At 24.8% G+C, this 22,437-nt stretch overlaps 2 protein-coding genes across 2 annotated transcripts; one reads left to right on the forward strand and one right to left on the reverse strand.

Annotated features, from left to right (window-relative positions):
- Positions 1-800: 800 nt before the first annotated feature.
- On the reverse strand, positions 801-1,126 carry HO173_011307 (uncharacterized protein; the record flags this gene model as incomplete). The annotated part of the gene is made up of 2 exons (XM_037313188.1): positions 801-991; positions 1,051-1,126. The coding sequence occupies 2 exons, from the start codon at positions 1,124-1,126 to the stop codon at positions 801-803; spliced, it is 267 nt and encodes an 88-aa protein (XP_037159853.1).
- Positions 1,127-2,530: 1,404 nt separating this feature from the next.
- HO173_011308 (uncharacterized protein) lies at positions 2,531-3,773 on the forward strand (the record flags this gene model as incomplete). The annotated part of the gene is made up of 7 exons (XM_037313189.1): positions 2,531-2,795; positions 2,846-2,998; positions 3,058-3,177; positions 3,224-3,313; positions 3,362-3,440; positions 3,491-3,618; positions 3,697-3,773. The coding sequence occupies 7 exons, from the start codon at positions 2,531-2,533 to the stop codon at positions 3,771-3,773; spliced, it is 912 nt and encodes a 303-aa protein (XP_037159854.1).
- Between the last annotated feature and the right edge of the window lie 18,664 nt (positions 3,774-22,437).

The raw sequence follows: 22,437 nt of genomic DNA on the forward strand, positions 1-22,437 counted from the left end.
AGGATCTTCTCCTAACTAATAAGCCTACCAAGTGATGCACAGAGTGCAAAGGACGTTGTCCTAGCTAAAAAGCCAAATGAGTGACGAATAACCAATGGCTTTGAAGTCAGGGATTTCATCCTAGCAGTACTGCCAGATATGTAGAAGGATGGTGTGGATGATGGCAAAGAAAGGCTGAATCCAGAGAGGCAACCGTCATGCGTAAACACGGAGCTGCAATGGAGAGGATTTGTTTTGCTAAACTCGTATCAAGGTCCAGTAGCAATTCCCGTCCACCATCTCAAGACAATTTGCAGTAGTGTGGTCGTGAGTCAAGACCGATCCCATTGAGCTTGTTGGGGCTCGGAGATCTGCTTCAGGTTCATGCCAAAGGATTCGGTGTAGGAGCGAAAGAGAAGCTGATGATATTGTCGTTGTGATCGATTGAATGACAGAGAGGATGAAAGAGGAAAAGAGAGCGTCATCATAGCGGCTAAGCTACAATTGGTAACGCTCGGAATGTTCCAAGCGCCCGAGGTAGAGTTCCCCTAGAGTTGGCATCGAATATCTGAAGAAGGTGCACTCGGAACCAATGCTGCTTTCGATATCTAAGAAGAGAGGAGCTCTGCTACACTGAATGCTCGTTTGGGTCAAATGCCGAGTCTCTCTTACTATGAAATGAAAAGAGAAAGAGGTATTGGTATCACTTCTACCAACGCATCAAATCATGGAGCCACCGACCCCTCACAGGGATCCTCCCAACTTTACTGCTAGAGCGCTCTGTCCAAATGCCTTGCCTAGCCCTTTTCAACTCCACCACACTAGACTTCCTCGGTCTTCCCTCTCCAGGCTTCATCTGCATCGGCGCGTTTCTCAGTCCCCCCTCCCCAGGCTTCATCTGCATCGGCGCGTTTCTCAGTCCCCCCTCCCCAGGCATTGTCTACATCGGCGCGTTTCTCAGTCCCCCCTTCCCAGGCATTGTCTACATCAGTACGGACAGCCAGAGAGTTTGCTAGCAAGTATTGGTGAGTGATTCTTGTGTACCATGTTGCTCTAAAACGAGAAACACACCTTTTGGAAGCGGAGGTAGAGCTTGTGCACCAATCGCGAAGAGCGCCATAAGATAGAGAATCTTTTGTGGTTGCATGTTGATCGACTTTGACCGACGTTGCAAGAAAATCGTCGTAAGGGTTACTTTTGGGTGGTTGCTGTGATTTGGTTGCTTGGGGGATGAGTGAAAAGCTTGGTTTCGAGACTAGAGAGGGGGAATTGATAAGATATTTAAGCTTGACGAGGGCAGCTTCGAAATGCGAGGCGCAGAGGTCACGAAGTTTAGTGCGAACTACGAATTGGACTAGTATCGACTGTGAATGACGGTCAGGCTGCAACACTTACCCGGACATTCGATCGTCGCTGCGTTTCAATTGAAGAAGATAAATTTATTATTACAGGTCTCTTTCGAAAGCTGCTGTCAATCGTGGCTACCCGATAAGCTGTACCATTCAATGTCTCAACAGCTCGCATAAATGAAAGCCGTCGTACTTGCATGAAGAATTGTCGTCTTGCTTCCATGAGAGTCCCGTGCTCGTTCTGGAGAGATCGGCTTGTTCGGTTGATCGGATGCATGAGCTGCGGTCTAGGTCATCTGATCAGCTACAGGAGCGTTACCAATTTCATCATCTGCTTCGATGAAATCGTGCTCGCTTGTATGGGCCGTTTTGGTCATATCATCATCTCTTTGCAGTCTTTGAAATCAAAGCGAGGAAGACATGCAAAACGAGAAGTGGATATGCAGGTCGAAAAGAGAAGAAGAGTATCTTCCAGACGCCGTTCCACTGGGTGCTTCGTAGGCGTTCAGAGCTTCCTTTCTTGGTAGACAACGCGCTGATCCATCAATACAGATGCTCCGACCATGTCTCTGCTGTAGATACCCATCTTTCATTGACAGACAAACTCAACGTCACATTGCAATGTTTGAAACTGGCGCAAACCGGACATACAGGACGAAAACCAGAAGTGGAGTATCTGCCGGTAGACAGTGAGTATAATTGGACGCCGTTGCACTGGGTGCTTCGTATGGAGAACTTTGAAGTTACTGCCTTGAAGCGAGACCTGCGAGAAGATGAAGAAGGTTCGCGGAACAGGTTGAGATTCTCCAGTCGCACGAAGCAGGGTTTGAATTTTGAATTTGGCGGTTTGCGTCTCACCTCAACCCTCAATCACGCAATTCTTTGAACAGGACTTGTCCAGTCCTTCGTTATGTTGCATTCTCGAGCATTTCCGACACAAGAAAAGTCTCTCAAACATTGCAAGAAATACCTGATGCGTAAAGCTCGCTACTTGACGTCATTAATAGCTTCTATAGTCTTGTGTAGCCTTGTATAGCCTGAGACTGCGGAACATCTACTGATGAATGATATTTTGTTCAAGGCATCTCATTTAGACCACACCGACAGACTCTTGTTATACTGTCAAATAATCATTTCCCGCTGGGCCTCCGTTGATAGGACAGCTTTCTAAACCCGCTTCTCCCTGCTGAAAATCTTTGCGGATGGCTCATTACACAATTTTAGCAGAGGACTCTGAGAGCTCCAGCAAGCAATATGACGATCGTGACAGCAGTGTCTCCGACAATGATCGCTTTCTAGAGAAGGACCTACCACTTCGGCCTCAACAGCCTTTCTATCGCAGACATTTCAAATCAACCGTCTTCCACTCTGTACTCTGTACTTTCAACCTCTTGTTCTGCCTTGCGATCTGGCAATGGCCCAGAAACCACTGTCCTTTCGGAGTGTATGGACCAAGCCTTGTCTACAGTAAGCTCATTTCTCAAGAGAGGGCCAGTACCTAACGATATCTTGCATAGCACCAGCACTAGACGCGATAGCATACGAGGCACAAACGTGGGATCCCACGAACATCTTCTTCAGGAACGGTTCAGCCGACCCGAACCGGCTGCACAAGGAATTTGGGCCACCTTCGCCCGAGTCAGATTTTGCATGGGCAGAGCTCATCCAATGTGAGAATTGCTGCACCAATCTCTGGATGTGAGCATAGGTACTAATTGAGAAATATCAGACCAAAACATTCGTCTCACAAAAAAGGAGCTTGGAGAGTATCGCGACAAACCAGGTCTTGTTGAACTTGCCGATGGGTCGGGGTACTATGCTACTTTATCAGTCTATCACTCCCTACACTGTCAGTATACAACAGAAGTACAGCGATGTTCGACTGACAGCCCTAGGTGTCAAACGCCTGCATCACCTCATGTACTTCGACCACTACTATCCCAACAAAACCGATCAAGAGTCGATGTTGATCAAGCATCACGGCCGTAAGTCCAGACTAGTCGTCTTGCAAACACCAAGCTGAGACAAAACAGAGCATTGCCTCAACATTTTACTCCAGACTGTCCAGTGCAACGCGGACCTAAGCATTCTCCCAATGCAGTGGGGCGCAACGTATGCTCCGTATTCCCCACCATGCATGACACTTCTAACTCCAATGATAGGACACGAGTCCCAATAGGCTTAGACGAAGGCCACCACCAATGCGTCCAATGGGACAAGATAGACAACTGGATGAAGGAGCGTAGTCTGGATGTTTTTGCCCCTGGCGTAATCGTGCATCCAATACTCGGTAAGTATCATGAATAATCCCTTTGTCATCTTGTCTTGCGTTCGCTCCTATTTACTGTTCTTCTCTCACAACCATCAGGCGAAGCATATCCCGATGGCAAAGGAAACGATATCGGAGTCGCGCTCGATAGGCTGCTGAGCGAGCAGGAGGATTAACATATGGTGTTTATTCGCAAATGATCGCGACCTAAGGCAAGCTTGTCAGAAGCTGCCCTTGTGGCCTCATTGTCTTGTCGCCTACCAACGTTCCTTGATTTGCACACGTTTCCATAGGGCGCTTTGCTTCCTCGCAGCTCATCAAGGTACCAACCCGTTCAAGTCTCCATCCCAATAGAGCATGAGCGGCGGCGCGGCCACTCCATCACATGAAAATTGTACCAGAATCCCCGGCGCCTCCCCACTGGCCCCAAAAGCGACCATTCAATCGGGCGCCGTACAGAGGTCTGCACCGAAAGTCCTGCACCCGCCAAGACTCTTGCGCTCAGACTTCGGATAACGCCCCACCTAAAGGGTTACCTGGACAATACGTCTGGAGTTCTTCGGAATCGCACCTAGCCCTAGCCAGGTTTCGGGGCTTACTACCCCTATCAAGGCTAAAAGAAGTACCTTAAATCCCATCATGCGCTGTGAGAAGATATTTTTAGGCTTCCCCTCTACAGGGCCGCTTTCCGAAAGTAGGGTTAGGGCTGCACTAGTGCGGGTGCAGGACTTTCGGTGCAGACCTCTGTAGTCTGGAAAGAATTGCACAAAAAGGGGAAGTGAGATATGCAATCTCGGGTGGCATTAGCAAAAACATCATTTAGCGCAACATACAAACCCACAAAGAACAAGGATGACCAGGTATCGTGTGGGTAGAAGAGGATGTAGATTCTATGGAGGCAGGATCCCGAGGATTCCCTAAGGATCTAGCCAAGCAAACTATACTATATAAAGCTAGAAAGAATAACCCCGTAGAAAGCACCTTTCAACTACTACGGAATAAACAAAATAGAGCTCTAGCGATTATAAAGCTATATATAAATATAAATAAAAGCTATTTCTATAATAAATAAAGCTATAGTATAGTATAGCACTTAAAAAAAAATAAAATAAAACTACTATTTCTAAAGCCTTTCGTAAGCGTATATACTTCTAAGAAAATATAAACTCTTAGAAAAGTATAGACTTTCGAGAAAGTATAGATTTTAAAGTCTTCTATAAGAAGTATTAACCTCTAGAAAAGCTTCTAGCGACGGCGTTAAGTAGTTTACTATTAAGGTATTAAGAAAGTAATAGAATTTAGAAGATAGTCTATATAAGTAACGAAGTTCTTAAAATAATCTCCGTAAAATATATATCTAATTTTTTAGTTATTAAGTTATATAAGTGTGAAGAATCTTTTATAGAATTTATTATATTTACTTATTCGAAATAAATCTCTTTAACGAGCTTCTAATTTTTCTATATTCTTCTAATATAATATAATTAGATCGCTAATATAATATATAATTTACTTAATTTTCTTATTATATTAAAAAGCTATATTCTTCTTCTACTAATTTAAATATTATCTAATTATATTATAAAGATTTATTTAATAAATAAGATATTATTATATAATTTAAATATAGCTAGTAAGATTCTTTAACTTCGCGACTTAAGTAGAAATATTATATTTAAAAAGTATACGTAAGGTAGATATACTAGTAGAAGCTTCTTATAGTAGTCCGAAGAGGATACTAATAGAAGAGATTTTTAAGTATTTAATAACTCGTATATTAATTAAACTTCTAATCTTTAATAGACGCTGATCTTATTTTAATTTAGTATAAAGGGAATCCTTATAAAGTACTACTTTTAGTAGTTTATTATAGATTTCGATTATTCTTATACTCTTAAAAGTATTAGAAGGGCTATATATAACGATAATATCTTTAAATCTCAAGAATTCTTTTAATTTATTATTAAAGAAATATTAATCGCGATTAAGATAATAGATATAAGACTTTCTATATATAGTAAAAAATAACTTAAAATATTAGATAATATTCTTTATATTAATAGAGATAGTAATAAAGAAAATTATAAATTTACTTATATAGTAGATTTTTATAAATATAAAAGTAGATTCTACTTTAGTAATTTTAAGTAAATTTATAAAATCTATTTTTATAAGCTAGAAAGAATATATAATTTTAATAGAATATAAAGATTAAGATCTAATAGTAGGTCTATATTTAGTATACTTAAGATATCTAATAATATATTTCTTAATATCTTATACTTTTTTAAGATTTAGTAGCTACGTAGTCTTACTAGAATATTAATCTTAATCTAATATTCGCTTTCGTTATAAACTTTCTAAAGTATAGTAAGTACTTTTCCTTTCGGCATATAAGATAAGTATACGCCTTTTTGAAAGATTTATAGAATATATTATATTACTCTAATATTTAAAAGCTTTTCGAAGTAGCGTAATAGTAGAGATCGAAGATTCTACGATAAGAAATTTATAGATTTCGCCAAATTAGATACTACTGCGAAAGGCTTTAATCTAAATCTTAACGTTCTTATCGATCTTATTAAAGACTTTTATAAATAATTTTATAGCTTCTATAGTAGAAATAGCTTTTAGCGAGAAAGAAGAAATATTATATAGCGTGCCCCTATTAATAACTTTAAGTTATTCCGATTTAATGAGTACTACTAGAAATAAATCGAATTTACTCTTATTATTCTTCTAGATTTATTTCGAGTTATAATTCTCTAATTTCTATTATACTTATATAACTATAATATTCTCTAAGTATTTAATATCGAATAAGATTCTCGATAAGTTATTAATAGCTTTATTTCGAGGTCTAGATATATACTAAATAATAAGATTTAAGCGATAAAATTTATTAATCTAATACTTATAGATTCCCTTATAAAGATCTAAGTCGAGAAAGTGCGTAAGAGGCTTATAATTAGTGTGTATTATAGTAGACTAATACGAGTATTTATATAAGTAGTTATACTTTTTATAAAATATAATAATAGCGTAGAGTTCTCGCTTATAAGTAGAATACTTCTTTTAAGTAAAATTAAAGATAAATGAATTATATAATATAGATATTTTCTTATTCTTTTCTATTATAATAGATTTTTAAGATTATAAAGCTTTTAATAGAATAGCTTCTTATAGTGTAAGAGTATAATACTACGTAATAGTATATCTAGCTGTAAAATTGGAAGTATTAGTATATATATAAACGATTTAACTTAGATTAATATCGTATATACTTATTTTTATAATATATTTAATATATAGAGATCTCGAAGAATAGCTATTCTACTTAAGTTTATCGCTATTTTATCTTTCTTATAAATTTAGAAAAGAGATCTCACGATTTCTACGAAGTTTTTTACTTATCGACGCGTAATATTAATAGTTTTTAAGAAATCTTAAACTTTCGATTAATTTAAAGAAATAGATTACTTAACTACTTTAATAATCTATTTTTTAAAAATATAAATATATTTTTTAATAATATAAGTTATATTAAAGGCCTTAATTAATAATATAAATAGTTATAGTTTCTTAAAGAATAAGAGTAACTTAGCTTACTTAATTCTAGAAAAGAAATAATACTATAGAAAAGAAAATAAATCCTCGAAGTTATAAAAGCTATTAAAGAAATTATTTATATAGAATATAAAAGATAGTGGAATCTTAGAATTCGATGAATATAGTAAAGAAGGTTTTAAAGAAATAGAATTAAATATTTTATAAGCTAGCTTCGTTATAATAAAGTCTATAGATTATAATCTCTATTATATTCTTATAGATTATATCTTAATTAATATCTAAAATAATAAAAGTAAAGTAGTATTTATCATTAGAATATAGAGATATTATAAGATATATATACTTTAAATTAGTTAAGAATAAGTATCTATAATGTAGATTAGATAGATAATCGTAAACTTTTAAACTTAGCTCGAGATAAGCTTCTAAAAAAAGCTTTATAATTTATAAATAATTAAAAGTTATTTGAGACTCATTAGTAGATTTTAAATTCTCGACTTTATCTACTATAATAGCTTGTATATTTTATAAAAATAGATATTTATTTACGCAGATTTAGTAAGTTTATAGATATTATCTTCGAGACTATTCTAAATAAACTTTTTAAATATTACTTTATATAAGAAGGCTAGCGCTTTTAAGATTCTGAGAAAGTAGACTTTATATTAGATATAATACGTATTTAATATATAATAAGATTCTATATAAGATAGATCTCTTAGATCTTTTTTATTAAGATATTTATATTAGTATAGTAATTATAATATTTATAGTCTCTACTCTACTATAATAATAAGTAAATTAAGAATTAAATCTAATTCTAGCTTATTAATCTATTTTTCAAATTCTAATAATAAGAAATACTATAAAAGACTTTAACGAATTATTCTTCTAGTAGAAAATACTTATTTAAGAGATATCTATAAAAATAATAATACTAGCGTTTTCAAAGTACTAAAGACTTTGATAGACTAATTTAAAAAGCTTATAATAATTACTTACTTTAATAAAGAAAAAGAATTAAAGAATTTTAAAGATAATAATAGAGGTATTTAAGAGGCTTAAATTCTTAAAATAAGCTTCTATGAGCTTTAGTAATTTAATATTCTTACTTAAGATAAACTTAATTTACTAAAAATTCTAACGCTTAATCTCTTTAATATCTAATAAATTATCTTTAGAATTAAAAGAACTATTAGATTCTAAAAAATTAATTTTCTTAACAAAAGTCTTTAGCTATATTCTTATTTAATAGCTTTCGAAGTTTTTATAGCGGACTTGAAATATATTAACAAATTATAATCTTTGTAGAAAACTATTTTCGAATCCACGATTCTTCGAACTTTCTTATCTATTAATTTATCTCTTAGAAAAATAATAGAAAGATAAATTGAAATAAAAGTATCTATAGAATAAAACTATAGAATTTTAAGAATTAAATTAAACTATTTAGATCTTTCTAATTTTATAATAAATATAACTTTCGAAGCTATAAAGTATCGAATATTTCTCTAGATTTCTTTTATATTAATTATAAGTTATATTTAATACTCTAATATAATATTATAATAATTCGCTATATATATAAAAAGATCTTTAAATTTAATCTTCGAAAATAGATAAAGATATAAACTTAAAAGGTGTACTAGTTTAGAAGATATTATATTTATATCAAAACCTTAATTCGTCTAAGTATAAGATTTCTCGAGGCTAACGTTAAATCTATTCAATTTCTTTATAATAATAAAAATATAAAACATCTTATCCACACCCATAAGAGAGCTAAGAAAGCGTATATACTTCTCAGCTTTTATAGTAGAAGTATTAATATAGAATACGAATATTAACGTAGTAGGGTTTCTTAAAGTCTATTAAGAAGGCTGAGATATAGGTACTTATAAGGTATAGATATAGAAGAAAATGCCGATATAGGTTAATAGGCTTATAAATACCCTAAAGGTAGTATAGATATTTATAGAATTTATTAGATAAAAGTAGGCTAAAAGCTAATTAAAGAAGCTTACGTAGTATCCGCAGTAAGCTTTAAAATTCATTTCTTAGAAACCCGAATATAAAGGCGCTTTAACTTTTTATATATAGTAAGTAATTATACCATAAGATCTATTATACTTATATCGACTTTGATACTCTTAAATATATATCGAATCGATATAGAAGAATTATATTCTAATTTATTAAATAGACCTACTAAAGACTGAGATTCTACTTTCTTATTAACTCGCTTCTTATCCTTATATTTAGAATACTCTTCTTTCGAAGTAGCCTAGAATAGATATAGCTAATTCTAAAAAGAAGGTCCTTAATCTATAGCTATCGAAGATTACTACGAATCTACTTAGATAGAAACTTATAACGAGTAGAAAGAAGTATTAAAATTTAGACTAGCATTAAACTACTTTTACTAATACTAAGATATCTAAAATTATTATAATATAAATTGCTATAATTAAATAGATACTAACTGAGGTCTCTTAGGCTACTTTTCTTATTACCGCTAAAACGCCAATACCGACACTAGTGTTAATGCTAATACTTCTTCTACGTAAGCTCGTTTATTAGATTCTAACCCTTTATTAAAAAAAGCTTTAATAATTTTTATATTAGCGAAGCGAGATTAATTTAGCCCCGCTATTTCAAACTATACTAAATTAGAATAAAAAGAAATATATAAATTTATAGAGCTTAAAGGCGTTACTTGACCCAATCTAGTATAAGAAGAAGAAGAAGAAACTATGAAAGATTTCGGCGAAGGGGTAGTTCTATAGGGTCTAGAAGATTTATTAAACTTCTTAAATCCAACGATAGCAAAGTTTAACTATAGGTTATTATCGAAAATAAGTATTTTTAAATACGACTATTTCTAAGTAGATAGTAAAGTATTCTTATAAAGAGAAGAGATATAACTTTTAATATCACACTTAATATATAGCTAACCGTCTTTCTTATAAGACTAGTAGATAGTATTATTAATATAAGAGTTCTTCGAGATAATTCGATTAGGTATATCTCTTAAGATAGATTAATAATTACGAAAGCGATTATCAGCTATAAGATTTGAGGGTCCGCTTCTATTAGCGTTTCCTTTATTAGAATTCTAAACTAAGATCGAAATCGGAGTAGAAGTCAAAACTTTATATAAAGAACGACGATACTTAGGGTACTAGTCGGAAAGGTATGGTATATCCTATGGGATATTCCATATCAAGTGATATCATATCGTATCCGGGTATGATATGGGTAGGGTCGGATACCATTCCATTTTTCTGGTATGGGTTCGGGATCTTGGCGGGATATTTCACGGTATGGTATATCTGTGATATTATATCATGAAATGATATATATATAAGATATCCCGGTTGGGATTTCTATATTTATAGAATAATCCGACTGAGATATATAGAATATATTTATTCTTCTTTATTAAGAGAGAGGAAATATAAAGAGTAATCTAATATAGCTATTTATCTTCTTATTAATAGTAATAATTAGAATAATAATTAGAACTATAAGCGTCTCTATTCTTCTTCTTAAAATTATAATATAAAAGAATATTCTAAATTTTAAATCTTTAAATATTATAAGAATAAAATTCTATAATTATCTTTATTTATATATTCGCCTTAACGCGTTAAATAAGCTTAATAAACTTTATATTTATTCTTCTCTTAAACCCTCCGCCACTCTTCTATTCTACTCTATCGCGATTCTTTTAAATATTTTAAATTTATCTTTATTTAATTAAACTTATTAACTATTTATAGATAAATTCGCTTCTTAAATTATTTTAGACCTCTTTTTCGAGATTAAATCTATTATTATTAATTCTCTCTAACTATAAGCTTATTAATTATTTCTCTATATATTATAGAGTATTAATAATATATCTTAATAAATTTATAAATATTAGATTTATCGAAGTATTTTTTATAAGCTCGTTATCTTCGCTAATATAATTATTACGATTATTAATTAAATTTTTATATAAAGTACTATTAGCTCTTTTAATCTAATTTAATATATTAAGATTTTCTTTAAGATTAAGTTTAGTTTATTTAAGCTCGTTTTCTTAATACTTTATATAAAGAACTATTATTAGAGCACGAAATATCGTTAATAAATAATACTTTTAAGTATTATAATATCTTTTAGTTATTAAGAAATATCGCTTATATGTAATAGCCTTCGCGAGAGAATAAAGAATATTACGAGTTATTCGAGTAACTATAATATATTTAAGCTTTAATTTCTTTTATTATTCTAAAATTAAAAGATTTATTAGATTATTAAAAGAAGCTTTATAAAGATTAGAGATAAGATTATAACTAAAATAATAATTAGAAAACTTATCGTTTTATTTATATTATTAAAATTAATTATATTTATTCTTATTATCTAAATTCTTAATCTCGAATTTTATCGCTTAATTAAGCGTATTTTTATTCGATTAATTTATTCGCTTAACTCTTTATAATTAACTACTTATATTAATATTTTAATAATTTTAAAATATCCTTCTAAGCACTTTTTAGTAGATCTTCGCCTATAACTTCTTCTTAATATTAACCTTCTAATTCGATTCCTTTAACTTTATATTATTATAATTTAAATATAAAAGCGTAACTTATTTATATAGATAGTCTAAATTTAATTAAGTTCGATTATAATAGATAGCTAATTTCTCGTAAACCGCCTTAAAAGCTTTAAGAAGTTCTTTTTTTTAAGAAATTCTCTTTCTTCTTAATTTTCTAAGTTTTTTATCTATATAATTAAATAGATAATTATAAATATTAAAGATATAGTAAATTATAGCCTTCTTTTCTCTACTTATTAACTTTATAAATTTATAAAAAGATTTAATAAGCTAAATTAAATATTAAATTTATTAGAAATTAATCGAAAATTATTTAGACGCCTAGACTATAATTTTTATTTATAATTATTTTTTATTACTTAATCTTAAATAGATAGTTAATCTATTCTTTAAGAAGTATATAATATTAATATAAAGAAGTAGAGCGCGGATTAATATCTAATAAGTTAAATCTTAGCGAGTTTTAATATTCTAAAAGAGTTTAAAAAGGCGTCTTTAATGATATTACTTCTCTTTAAAAGATTAATATTTATTTAATATTAAAACGTTTTTATTTTAAAGTCGTTTAATTTATAATATAAAAAAGACTTCTTTACGCTAGTCGCTAGTATTAATATATATAATAATTTTTTAAATCTTAATATAATTAATAATATAATAATTAGAATAATAATAAGAAATATTATATTTTTATTAGAGTTATTAATAGATTAATTATATTTATTTAAACTTAATTCTTATCTTCTTTATTATCTTAGCTTCTCTAAAATTTCTTATTTATTAAAATAATTTTAATATTATTTAGAAGTTCTTTTAAAGCTAGTTAAATAATATACGCTATATAAAAAATATATTATAAATAATTTAGAAACTTAAATTCTTTAATATTAAGTGAGTTATTTATTATAGAAATAGAAAGATAAGTAATTAAATTATTAAAGAGTATATTATTATTACTAATATTATTAGTTATAAATCTAAATATATAAAATTAAATCTTATATTTTATAAGAATTAGATTAATAATACTTATAAGTTTCTAGCTAATATATTTATCTTCAATATATTCGAAGTTTATAAAAATCTTATACTATTACTAGTTAATATTAATAAAAAAGATTAAGATTATTATAAATAATTAATGATTATAAGATAACTAATAATTTAGAGTTAAAGAGACTTTAATATTATTAACTAATAAATTCTTTAATAATTCTATCTTTAGCTCTATAGCTTTTCTTATTAATTAATTCTTTATAATAAATATCGATTTTAATTATATATTAAAGTCGAGATAGCGTAAGAGTTATAATATTTTAAAATTATTAGCGATTATAAATAAAATATTAATATTTATAATTTAGCGATAAAATTATTTTAAGAAATCTTCGCGTATAAGCTTTCGATCTTCTAATATTATAAGAGAATCTTAATATTATCTTTTCTAGAGTAAATAGTAAATTAGATATTCTATTTATTATTTTATTTATTAATAATCTATATCATCTAATTTAGAAATATATTTAATTTTTATAATTATCGACTAAATTCGTTTATTATAAACTACTTAAATTAGATTTCTTAATATATCTTTTAAACTTAATATATATTATTATATCGCTTATTTCGTAATTTATAAATAAATAAATTAGAATCTTATCGTAGTAATAATAAATAATATATAGCTCCCCGGAATTGATAAGCGTATATTCATTAAATTATATTTATTTCTAGAATTTTCTAATTTCTAAATCTTAATAAATAGATTAATAATCGCTATTAGATTTAAACTAATTCTATATAACTTATATTATCTTTATTTATTATTATATTTATTATTTTTTATTATTAATATTAAAAAGAAAGTAAGATTTATTATTATCTTTATATCGAAATATATTTATTAATATTTTATATTAAATATTATTAATTAAGAAAGTTAAGTCTACGCTAAATAAAGATTTAATTAATATCTTAAAATTAAGATATTTAAAGAGAAATTAAAAGAGATATATAAACGAATAAAATATTAGAAATAAAACGAAATTAATATTTAATATATAAATTCTATCTTCTCGCTATAATAGAAATTTATATTATTTTAATAACTTATATCGCTTTAATAATATATCGCTATATTATTCTCGATATTTTAAATTAAAGATTAACTCTTTCTAATTAATATTATAATTAGTAGTTATATATTTAAAAGTATATAATAATATTAATATAGAATTAATATTTAATTTTATTAATTTGAAACTCTAATTAGTCTAGCTATTAACGCTTCTCTACTTAATATAATATATACTTTATTTACTTTAATATTAATACTTATTTATTATTATACTATTTTAATTATTAGAATTAGAGATTATATTTTTTTAATTAATATTCTAATTATTAGCTATATTAATAAGAGCGTATATTAATATCTTAAAATTATTAAATTTATTTTATTAGATATCGATATAGAATTAAAATCTAATTTAAGCGCTTTAATAATTTAATTAATTAAACTAGTTATTATCTAAATCTTTTATATATAGAAATTAAATCTTTTATTACGCTAAGATTATTTTTAAATATCGATATCTTTTTTATTAATATGACTTTTTTTATTTAAGTAATATTATAATATCTTTTATTTAGACGTTAAAATATTAGAGTATTACATTTTTCGCTTTTAATTAAATAATATCGTTTTTAAGTCGATATCTTTAGTCTTATAAAAATAATAATTAATTCGTTATAGGCGAAGGTGAAAAAGAAATAATATCTTTTTCTATCTTTATAATAGAAGAAGAGAAGAAAGTAAGTGAATTAATTATAAGTTATACGCGGTTTAATATCTAAGAATAGTGAATTAATAAAGTTATAATATTAGAATAAAGAGTTTTTCTTATAATTGATAAATATAAAATTAAATAGAAATTAATTAGATTAATAAGATTATCTTTAATAGATATATCGCGTATATAAAGAATATCGAAATATATGAAATACGTATAAAATATAAAAGAAGACGTATATATATAATTATAGATATTTAAAGTATATTTGAAATATAGAAAAAAGCGTTTATATATAGCTCTACGATATATATTAATAAAAAGAAGTTAACCTCTTTTTCTAGTTAGCTTTCTAATTAATATTTAAATTTAATTTATCTTTAAATAGTATTTTATTCTAATAAGATTTTAGTTATATAATATTAGTTAGCTTAATAACGAATATTTAATATTATTCTTTTTTAATTTACTCTCTTCTTTTTTAAAAATTCTTTTTATTATTATAATAATTATATTATAATACGCTTATTTATTACGATATTATCTATATTTAAAGAAAATAAAATTATTTTCTCTATACTCTATAGTTAAATTAGATTAATAATATTATTTCTATAAAGTAAATATACGCTTAATAACGCTATATCTCTTAATACGATAATTAATTATAATATTAATTATAATTCGTTAATATATAATATTATTACTTATTAAAGCTATTAACTCGATAATCGCGAAAACTTAAAAAATTCTTAATAATTTATTAATTATTAATCTAAGTTTATTTAAATTATCGAAGTAAAGTAAAAATAAGACTTCGCGAAGGCGAAGATTAGGAGATTATACGCGAAGTTTGAAAAGTATAACTATAAATAAGAAAAATACGTAGTTATATTAATTATATATATTTAAATTAAATAGTAAATTAATTATACGTATTAATTATATTATTATTAATTAGACTTTAAAGCTTATATATTAAAGGAAATCCGCGGATTATAAAAATTAACGAATTTAATTATTTTTTAAATTGTATTTACTTAAGTAGTAAAGGAGATCTTAATTTATATAGCTCTAAAATCGATTGATTCGCTTCGAATTTAATTCTTTATATTATATATACTTTAAGAAATTATAAAGATAAAATTAGCGAGCGATTTTAATAATATAATTTACTCTCTAATAATTATAAATAAAGAAAATTATTAACTAATATCTAGCGGTTTAATTATATATATTTTATATAAAAAGAATTATTTTATAATTAAAAGATATATAGCTTTTTAGATAATTACGATAAGATATAAGTTTATAAGTAATAATATAGTATTATTAAAGTCTAGACGTAGTTTTTATAAAAAGAAAATATATAATAAATAAAAGGAAAACTATTCTAAGTTAAAGATAAGATATTCTAATTATTATTCTATTTATTATATTTAATTAATAATATTTAGCTATTATACTTAATCTAGTAACTTTATATATTTTATATTTATAGAATAAAACTTTTTAAATCGATTTAAATATAGATATACGCTTATAAAAATACTACTACTTTAATAAAAGAGGCTTTTCATCTTAAAATCTATATTAAATTGAAGGTTATATCCCTATATCCGATAGTTTTAATTCTTATAGTTATTATTAGTATCGCGATTAAATTTATATAGTAATAGTATATCTTTTTTATTAGCGAGTATCTCTACGTTCGATAGCTTTAGTTTTTATAGTTATTATTAATATCGCGATCAAATTTATATAATAATAGTACGCCTTTCTTATTAGCGGGTATCCCTATATTTAATAGCTTTAGTTCTTATAATTATTATTAATATCGCGATTAAATTCGTATAGTAATAGTACGTCTTTTTTATTAGCGAGTATATTAATAATCGTAAATAGCTGAAATATGATAAAAAATAGTAGATAATCTTTAGTAATATTCGGTCTTAAATCTATAGCTTCTTTATCTTATCTAGAAGTAAAGATATTTATATTTAGAATTTAAAGTAAGTAAATTCTAATATATAGTTAATAAATATTTAGATATAAATTTTTTAATACTTCTCGCTAAGCGTTTAACGCTTAAAAGAAGAATATTAATCTTTAATTACGCTTATATAAATCTTTTAAAAAAAACTATATATTAATAGAAAGTCTTAGCTTATATTAATTATAATTATAAAGATAATTATAATTATAATTTTAAATATAATTAGATATATAAGTTATAAGACTTATTATTAGCTAGTAAATAAAAGATTAGATTCTATTAATTATTCTATTTAGTATCTTATTTATTATAAGAATATAGAGTTATCTTTTAAAAGCGAAACTTTAAAGACGATAGTTAAATAATATAATATATATATAATATAAAATCTTACGAACTACGCGCTAAAAGGGAAGCTTCGAAATTATAAAATTAATTAAAATTTAATAGTAATAAATCTCGCGTAAAGCTTAAGTTATAGCTCGTATTAGTAATATATAATAAGAATAATAATAGTTAAAAAAATATACTATCTAGTTTTTATTAATATTTTAATATTATTAAAATAGAGATAATATTTATTAAAGCGGCGGTGATATCTATTAAAGTGGCGGCGGTATTTATTAAAGTAATAATAATATCTAATAAACGCTTTATTATAACGCTTTTAAATAGATTATTATCTCGCGTAATTTAAAATAATATTAGCTTTTTCGAAGAGCTATTAATAATAAATTAAATATATATAAGTTAAGCTCTTTACGCGATTTATCTACGTATTAATTTAAAGTTATTAAAAGATAAAAAATAAATATATAACTTAATATCTACGTTATACTTTAGATATTATTATAATAATATTAAATTATTTAAATAAAAATTTAATATATAAAGAAGATAGTCTTATAAGAAGAAGGGTTAATATAAAAAAGAAAGTCTTAGAGAAGAGGAAAAGCTTATATATCTATCGCGTATATTAAATATTTAGATTACTTTATATCGTTTAGCTTAATTTAAGTATTAATAAATAATACGCTTTCTCTTTAATTTTAAAGATTTAAGTTTAAGTAAATTATATTTATTAAGCGTTATTATCTAATATAATCTTATCTACTTTTATAATATTTATAATTATTATTATAGCTCGTATAGATTAAAAGATAAGATATTTAAAAGAGCGAGTTAATAAATAATTATTCTTATCTAATTTAATTAAAATAAAACTATTATAACTTATTAAAATTTTCGCGTATTTTATTTTTATTTTCTTTTCTTTATATAAATAATTATTCTTTTAATTTAAATTCTATAATTAAAATAATATATAATATATACTCTTTATTTCTAACTTCGATACTTACTAGAATTAATATATTTTTTAATAAAATAAATATTAATTAAAATTAAGTATAGTTTAATATTTATAGATATTTATATAAGCCCTTTAATTTCTTTATATATATCTATTAATTTATCTTTTTATAGCGATTAAAGTAGAAGATATTAAGTCTAATAATTTATTATAATAAATATTAAATATTAATAATAATAATGATATTAAAAAGTCTTAATATAGATTAGTTAAATAGCGATTATATTTTTAATTAAAATAAAAAGCGAAGAATAAGTTTAATAAAAATAAAAATATTAAGAGATCGCGATAGCGAATAAATATATTTATATTTAAGAAGAAATTAATTAAGAAAGTAAAGAAAGTCGATATCTTAGTTATTAATTATACTATAATTTATAATAAGCGTAAAATTAGATATATTAATATATCGTAATTAAAATAGAAGTAAGCTTTTAAGAAAATTAGATAAAATATAATAGATAAGTAATAAATAATTTCTAATTCTAATTATTATTCTAGTAGACTTATATTTTAATAATATTATATAAAAAAAATACGCGAGCGTAATTTAAAGAAAGTCTAGAGTTTCGCTTTTTATATAAATTATTATATATATAAATAAAGATAAAAGCTCGAATTAGAAGAAAATAAATAATATCGAAGCTAAATAAGATATAAGTATTAAAAATAATTTTATTATACGCGCTAATAATTAAGTAAACTTTATCTTTTAAGCTACTCGAAAGCGCGATATAGAATTTAATAATAAGCTCTATTATAGTTTAAATATAAAAGTATTAACGCGTTAATTAATAAGTATTAAGCTATTATAGAAATCTTAAAATATTAAATATAATTATATTTAAAAGATAAAATTATAAATCTTTATTAATATATAATTAATTTAATATATAGTAATAAAAAGTTTATTATAAAAGCTACGCTATCTAAGTTAATACTTTAATCTTAATTATTACTCTTACTATTATATAAGTAATACGAAGTTATCTTTTATTTAAGTATATCTAATTCTTAATTTTAATTATTATTATAAATATCGTTAATTTATTCTAGAATTATTAAATCTACTTTTATATACTTTTTATATCTTATCTTTTTTTTAATTAGATAGCGATTAAACTCTAAATTAAAATAAATACTTAGAAGAGAAAAGTTTATAAGTACTTAATTATATAATTTTATTTCTCTTACGCTTTTTATAATTACTAAGATAATTAATAATATATAATTATATCTTATAATTATATTTATAATAATTAATTAATTTAATAGCTAAATTATATAAAGATAAATATATTTTTATTTTTAATTTAAACGACTTAGCTAAGATAATTATAAGATTTAAATTCTTTTTCTATAATATAACTCGCTTTTTATATATTATATAAAGATAAATATCTATTTAAATAGAAATTATTAGAGCTAATTATAAAGCGTAATAATAAAAGATTTACTCTTAAACTAACGAATTAGAAAGACTTTTATTATCTTATATAATATTTTAAAAGTAAATCTTTAAATATAATAGCGCTTTAATAAATTTTAATTAAGTATAATCTAACGAATTAAACGCTAAAAGAGAAGCTTCGAGATTATAAGATTAATTAATTTTTAATAGCGATAAATCTCGCGTAAAGTTTAAACTATAGCTCGCGTTAGTTATATATAATAAGTATAATAATAATTAGAAGAATATACTATTTAGTTTTTATTAACGTCTTAATATTATTAAAGTAAAGACGATATCTATTAAAGTAAAGATAATATTTATTAAAGCGTAATAGCGATAGCGATTAAAGCGATAATAATATTTAATAAAGACTTTATTTTAACGCTATATTTAGCACTCTAGAATAGTATTAGCTTTTTTTAAAGAGCTATTAATAATAGATTAAGTGTATATAAATTAAGCTCTTCGCGTGATTTATCTATATATTAGCTTAAAGTTATTAAAAGATAAAAAATAAATATATAACTTAATAACTAAGTTATACTTTTAATATTATTATAATAATATTAAATTATTTAAATAGAAGTCTAATATATAAAGAAGATAGTTTAATAATAAGAAGAGTTAATTAAAAAAGAAAGTCTTAGAGAGAAAGAAGAAGGGAAGAAAAGCTTAGATATCTATCGCGTATATTAAATTTTTAGATTACTTTAAATTATCTAGCTTAAATTAAATATTAATAAAATACTTTCTCTTTAATTTTAAAGATTTAAGCTTAAGCGAATTATACTTATTAAGCGCTATTATCTAATATAATCTTAGCTACTTTTATAATAATTATAATTATTATTATAATTTATATAGATTAAAAGATAAAAGATTTAAAAGAGCGAGCTAGTAAGTAATTATTTTTATCTAATTTAACTAATATTAAACTATTATAACTTATTAAAATTTTCGTATATTTTATTCTTACTTTCTTATCTTTAAGTCTTATTATCTTTATAGAAATAATTATTCTTTAAATTAAACTCTATAATAATATATTTAAAATAGCGCGTAATATATATTCTCTTTATTTCTAATATCGATATTTACTAGAATTAACGCACTTTTTAATAAAACGAGCTTTAATTAAAATTAAGAATAGCTTAATATTTATAGATATTCATATAAGCCCTTTAATTCTTTTATATATATCTACTAATTTATCTTTTTATAATAATTAAAGTAGAAGAGATTAAGTTTAATAATTTATTATAATAAATATTAAATATTAATAATAATAGCGATATTAAAGAGTTTCGATATAAGTTAATTAGACGGCGATTAAATTCTTAACTAAAATAAAAAGCGAAGAATAAACTTAGTTAAAATAAAAATATTAAGAGATCGCGATAGCGAATAAATATATTTATATTTAAGAAGAAACTAATTAAGAAAGTAAAGAAAGTCGATATCTTAGCTATTAATTACGCTATAATTATTAAAAAGTATAAAATTAAATATATTAATATATCGTTATTATAATAGAAGTAAGCTTTTAAGTAAATTAGATAAGATATAATAGATAAGCGATAAGTAATTTCTAGTTCTAATTATTATTTTAGTAGACTTATATTTTAATAGTATTATATAAGAAAAATACGCGAGCGTAATTACGAAGAAGTTTAAAGTTTCGCTTATCGCGCGAATTATTATATATATAAATAAAGATAAAAGCTTAAATTAAAAGAAAATAAATAATATCGAAGCTAAATAAGATATAAGTATTAAAAATAATTTTATTATACGCGCTAATAATTAAGTAGATTCTTATTTTTTAAGCTACTTAAGAGCGTAATATAGAACTTAATAATAAGCGCTATTATAGTTTAGATATAATAATATTAACGCGCTAATTAATAAGTATCGAGCTATTATAGAAATCTTAAAATATTAAATATAATTATATCTAAAAGATAAAATTATAAATCTTTATTTATATATAATTAATCTAGCGTATAGTAATAAAAAGCTTACTATAAAAATTACGCTATCTAAGTCGATATTTTAATCTTAATTATTATTATCGCTATTATATAAGTAGTATAAAGCTATCTCTTATTTAAGTATATCTAATTCTTAATTCTAATTATTATTATAGATATCGCTAATTCATTCTAGAATTATTAAATATACTTTTATATACTTTCTATATTTAATCTTTTTTTTATATATCGCGAGAAGATAGCTTAAAGAAATATAGCTTATTATATTAAGCTACGATACTTTTAAGAGAATATTAAGAAATATATTAACTTTTCTAAATTAACGATTTAATAAAAAGACTATAATTATAATATATATAATTTTATATTAGATAGCGATATCGAAAATACATAATAGGCGTATAAAATTATCGTCGACGGCTTTAATTATAAAGTGCTCGGCGGATTTCGCGTAACTAATATTAGAGAAAGATAAGCTTTTCTTATTACTAGTAAATATAGCTCGCTTTCTTTTATATATATAGAGTAATAAAATATAATCGTATTTAATTTTATATCTTATTAATTTAGCGTAATTATTAACTAGAATAATAATTAGAATAGCTACTTCTAAATATAGAAATTCTTAATCGAGATATTTTATATATATATTATATTATAATATAATTTCATAGATATATTATATCGTAGTATATATTTAAGATCTTTATATTATATTAGATATAAAATAATATAAATCTTAATAACTTATATTATATTAGAGTATAATATAATAGATTAATATTCTATTTTATTTATTTTTCGCTATATAAATTCGATGAAGGCTTAAACTACTATCTTTACTTTTAGAGAGTCTAAGGAAATAAATTTTTTCTTCTTATTAAGTCTATTTATAATTACTATAATATATTAATAAAAGCGCTTATATCTAAGATAAATAGATAGTAATATAATAAAATTAATAGAAATATCTTATTAATATTATTCGGAAATAAAAAGAGATTTAAGTAAACCTTACTTACTCTCTCTATAAATCTTAGATCTTTTATAGATA

Source organism: Letharia columbiana (genome assembly GCF_014066305.1).
Source record: "Letharia columbiana isolate WasteWater2 chromosome Unknown Sc0000061_s0, whole genome shotgun sequence".
NCBI classification, from domain to species: Eukaryota; Fungi; Ascomycota; class Lecanoromycetes; order Lecanorales; family Parmeliaceae; genus Letharia; species Letharia columbiana.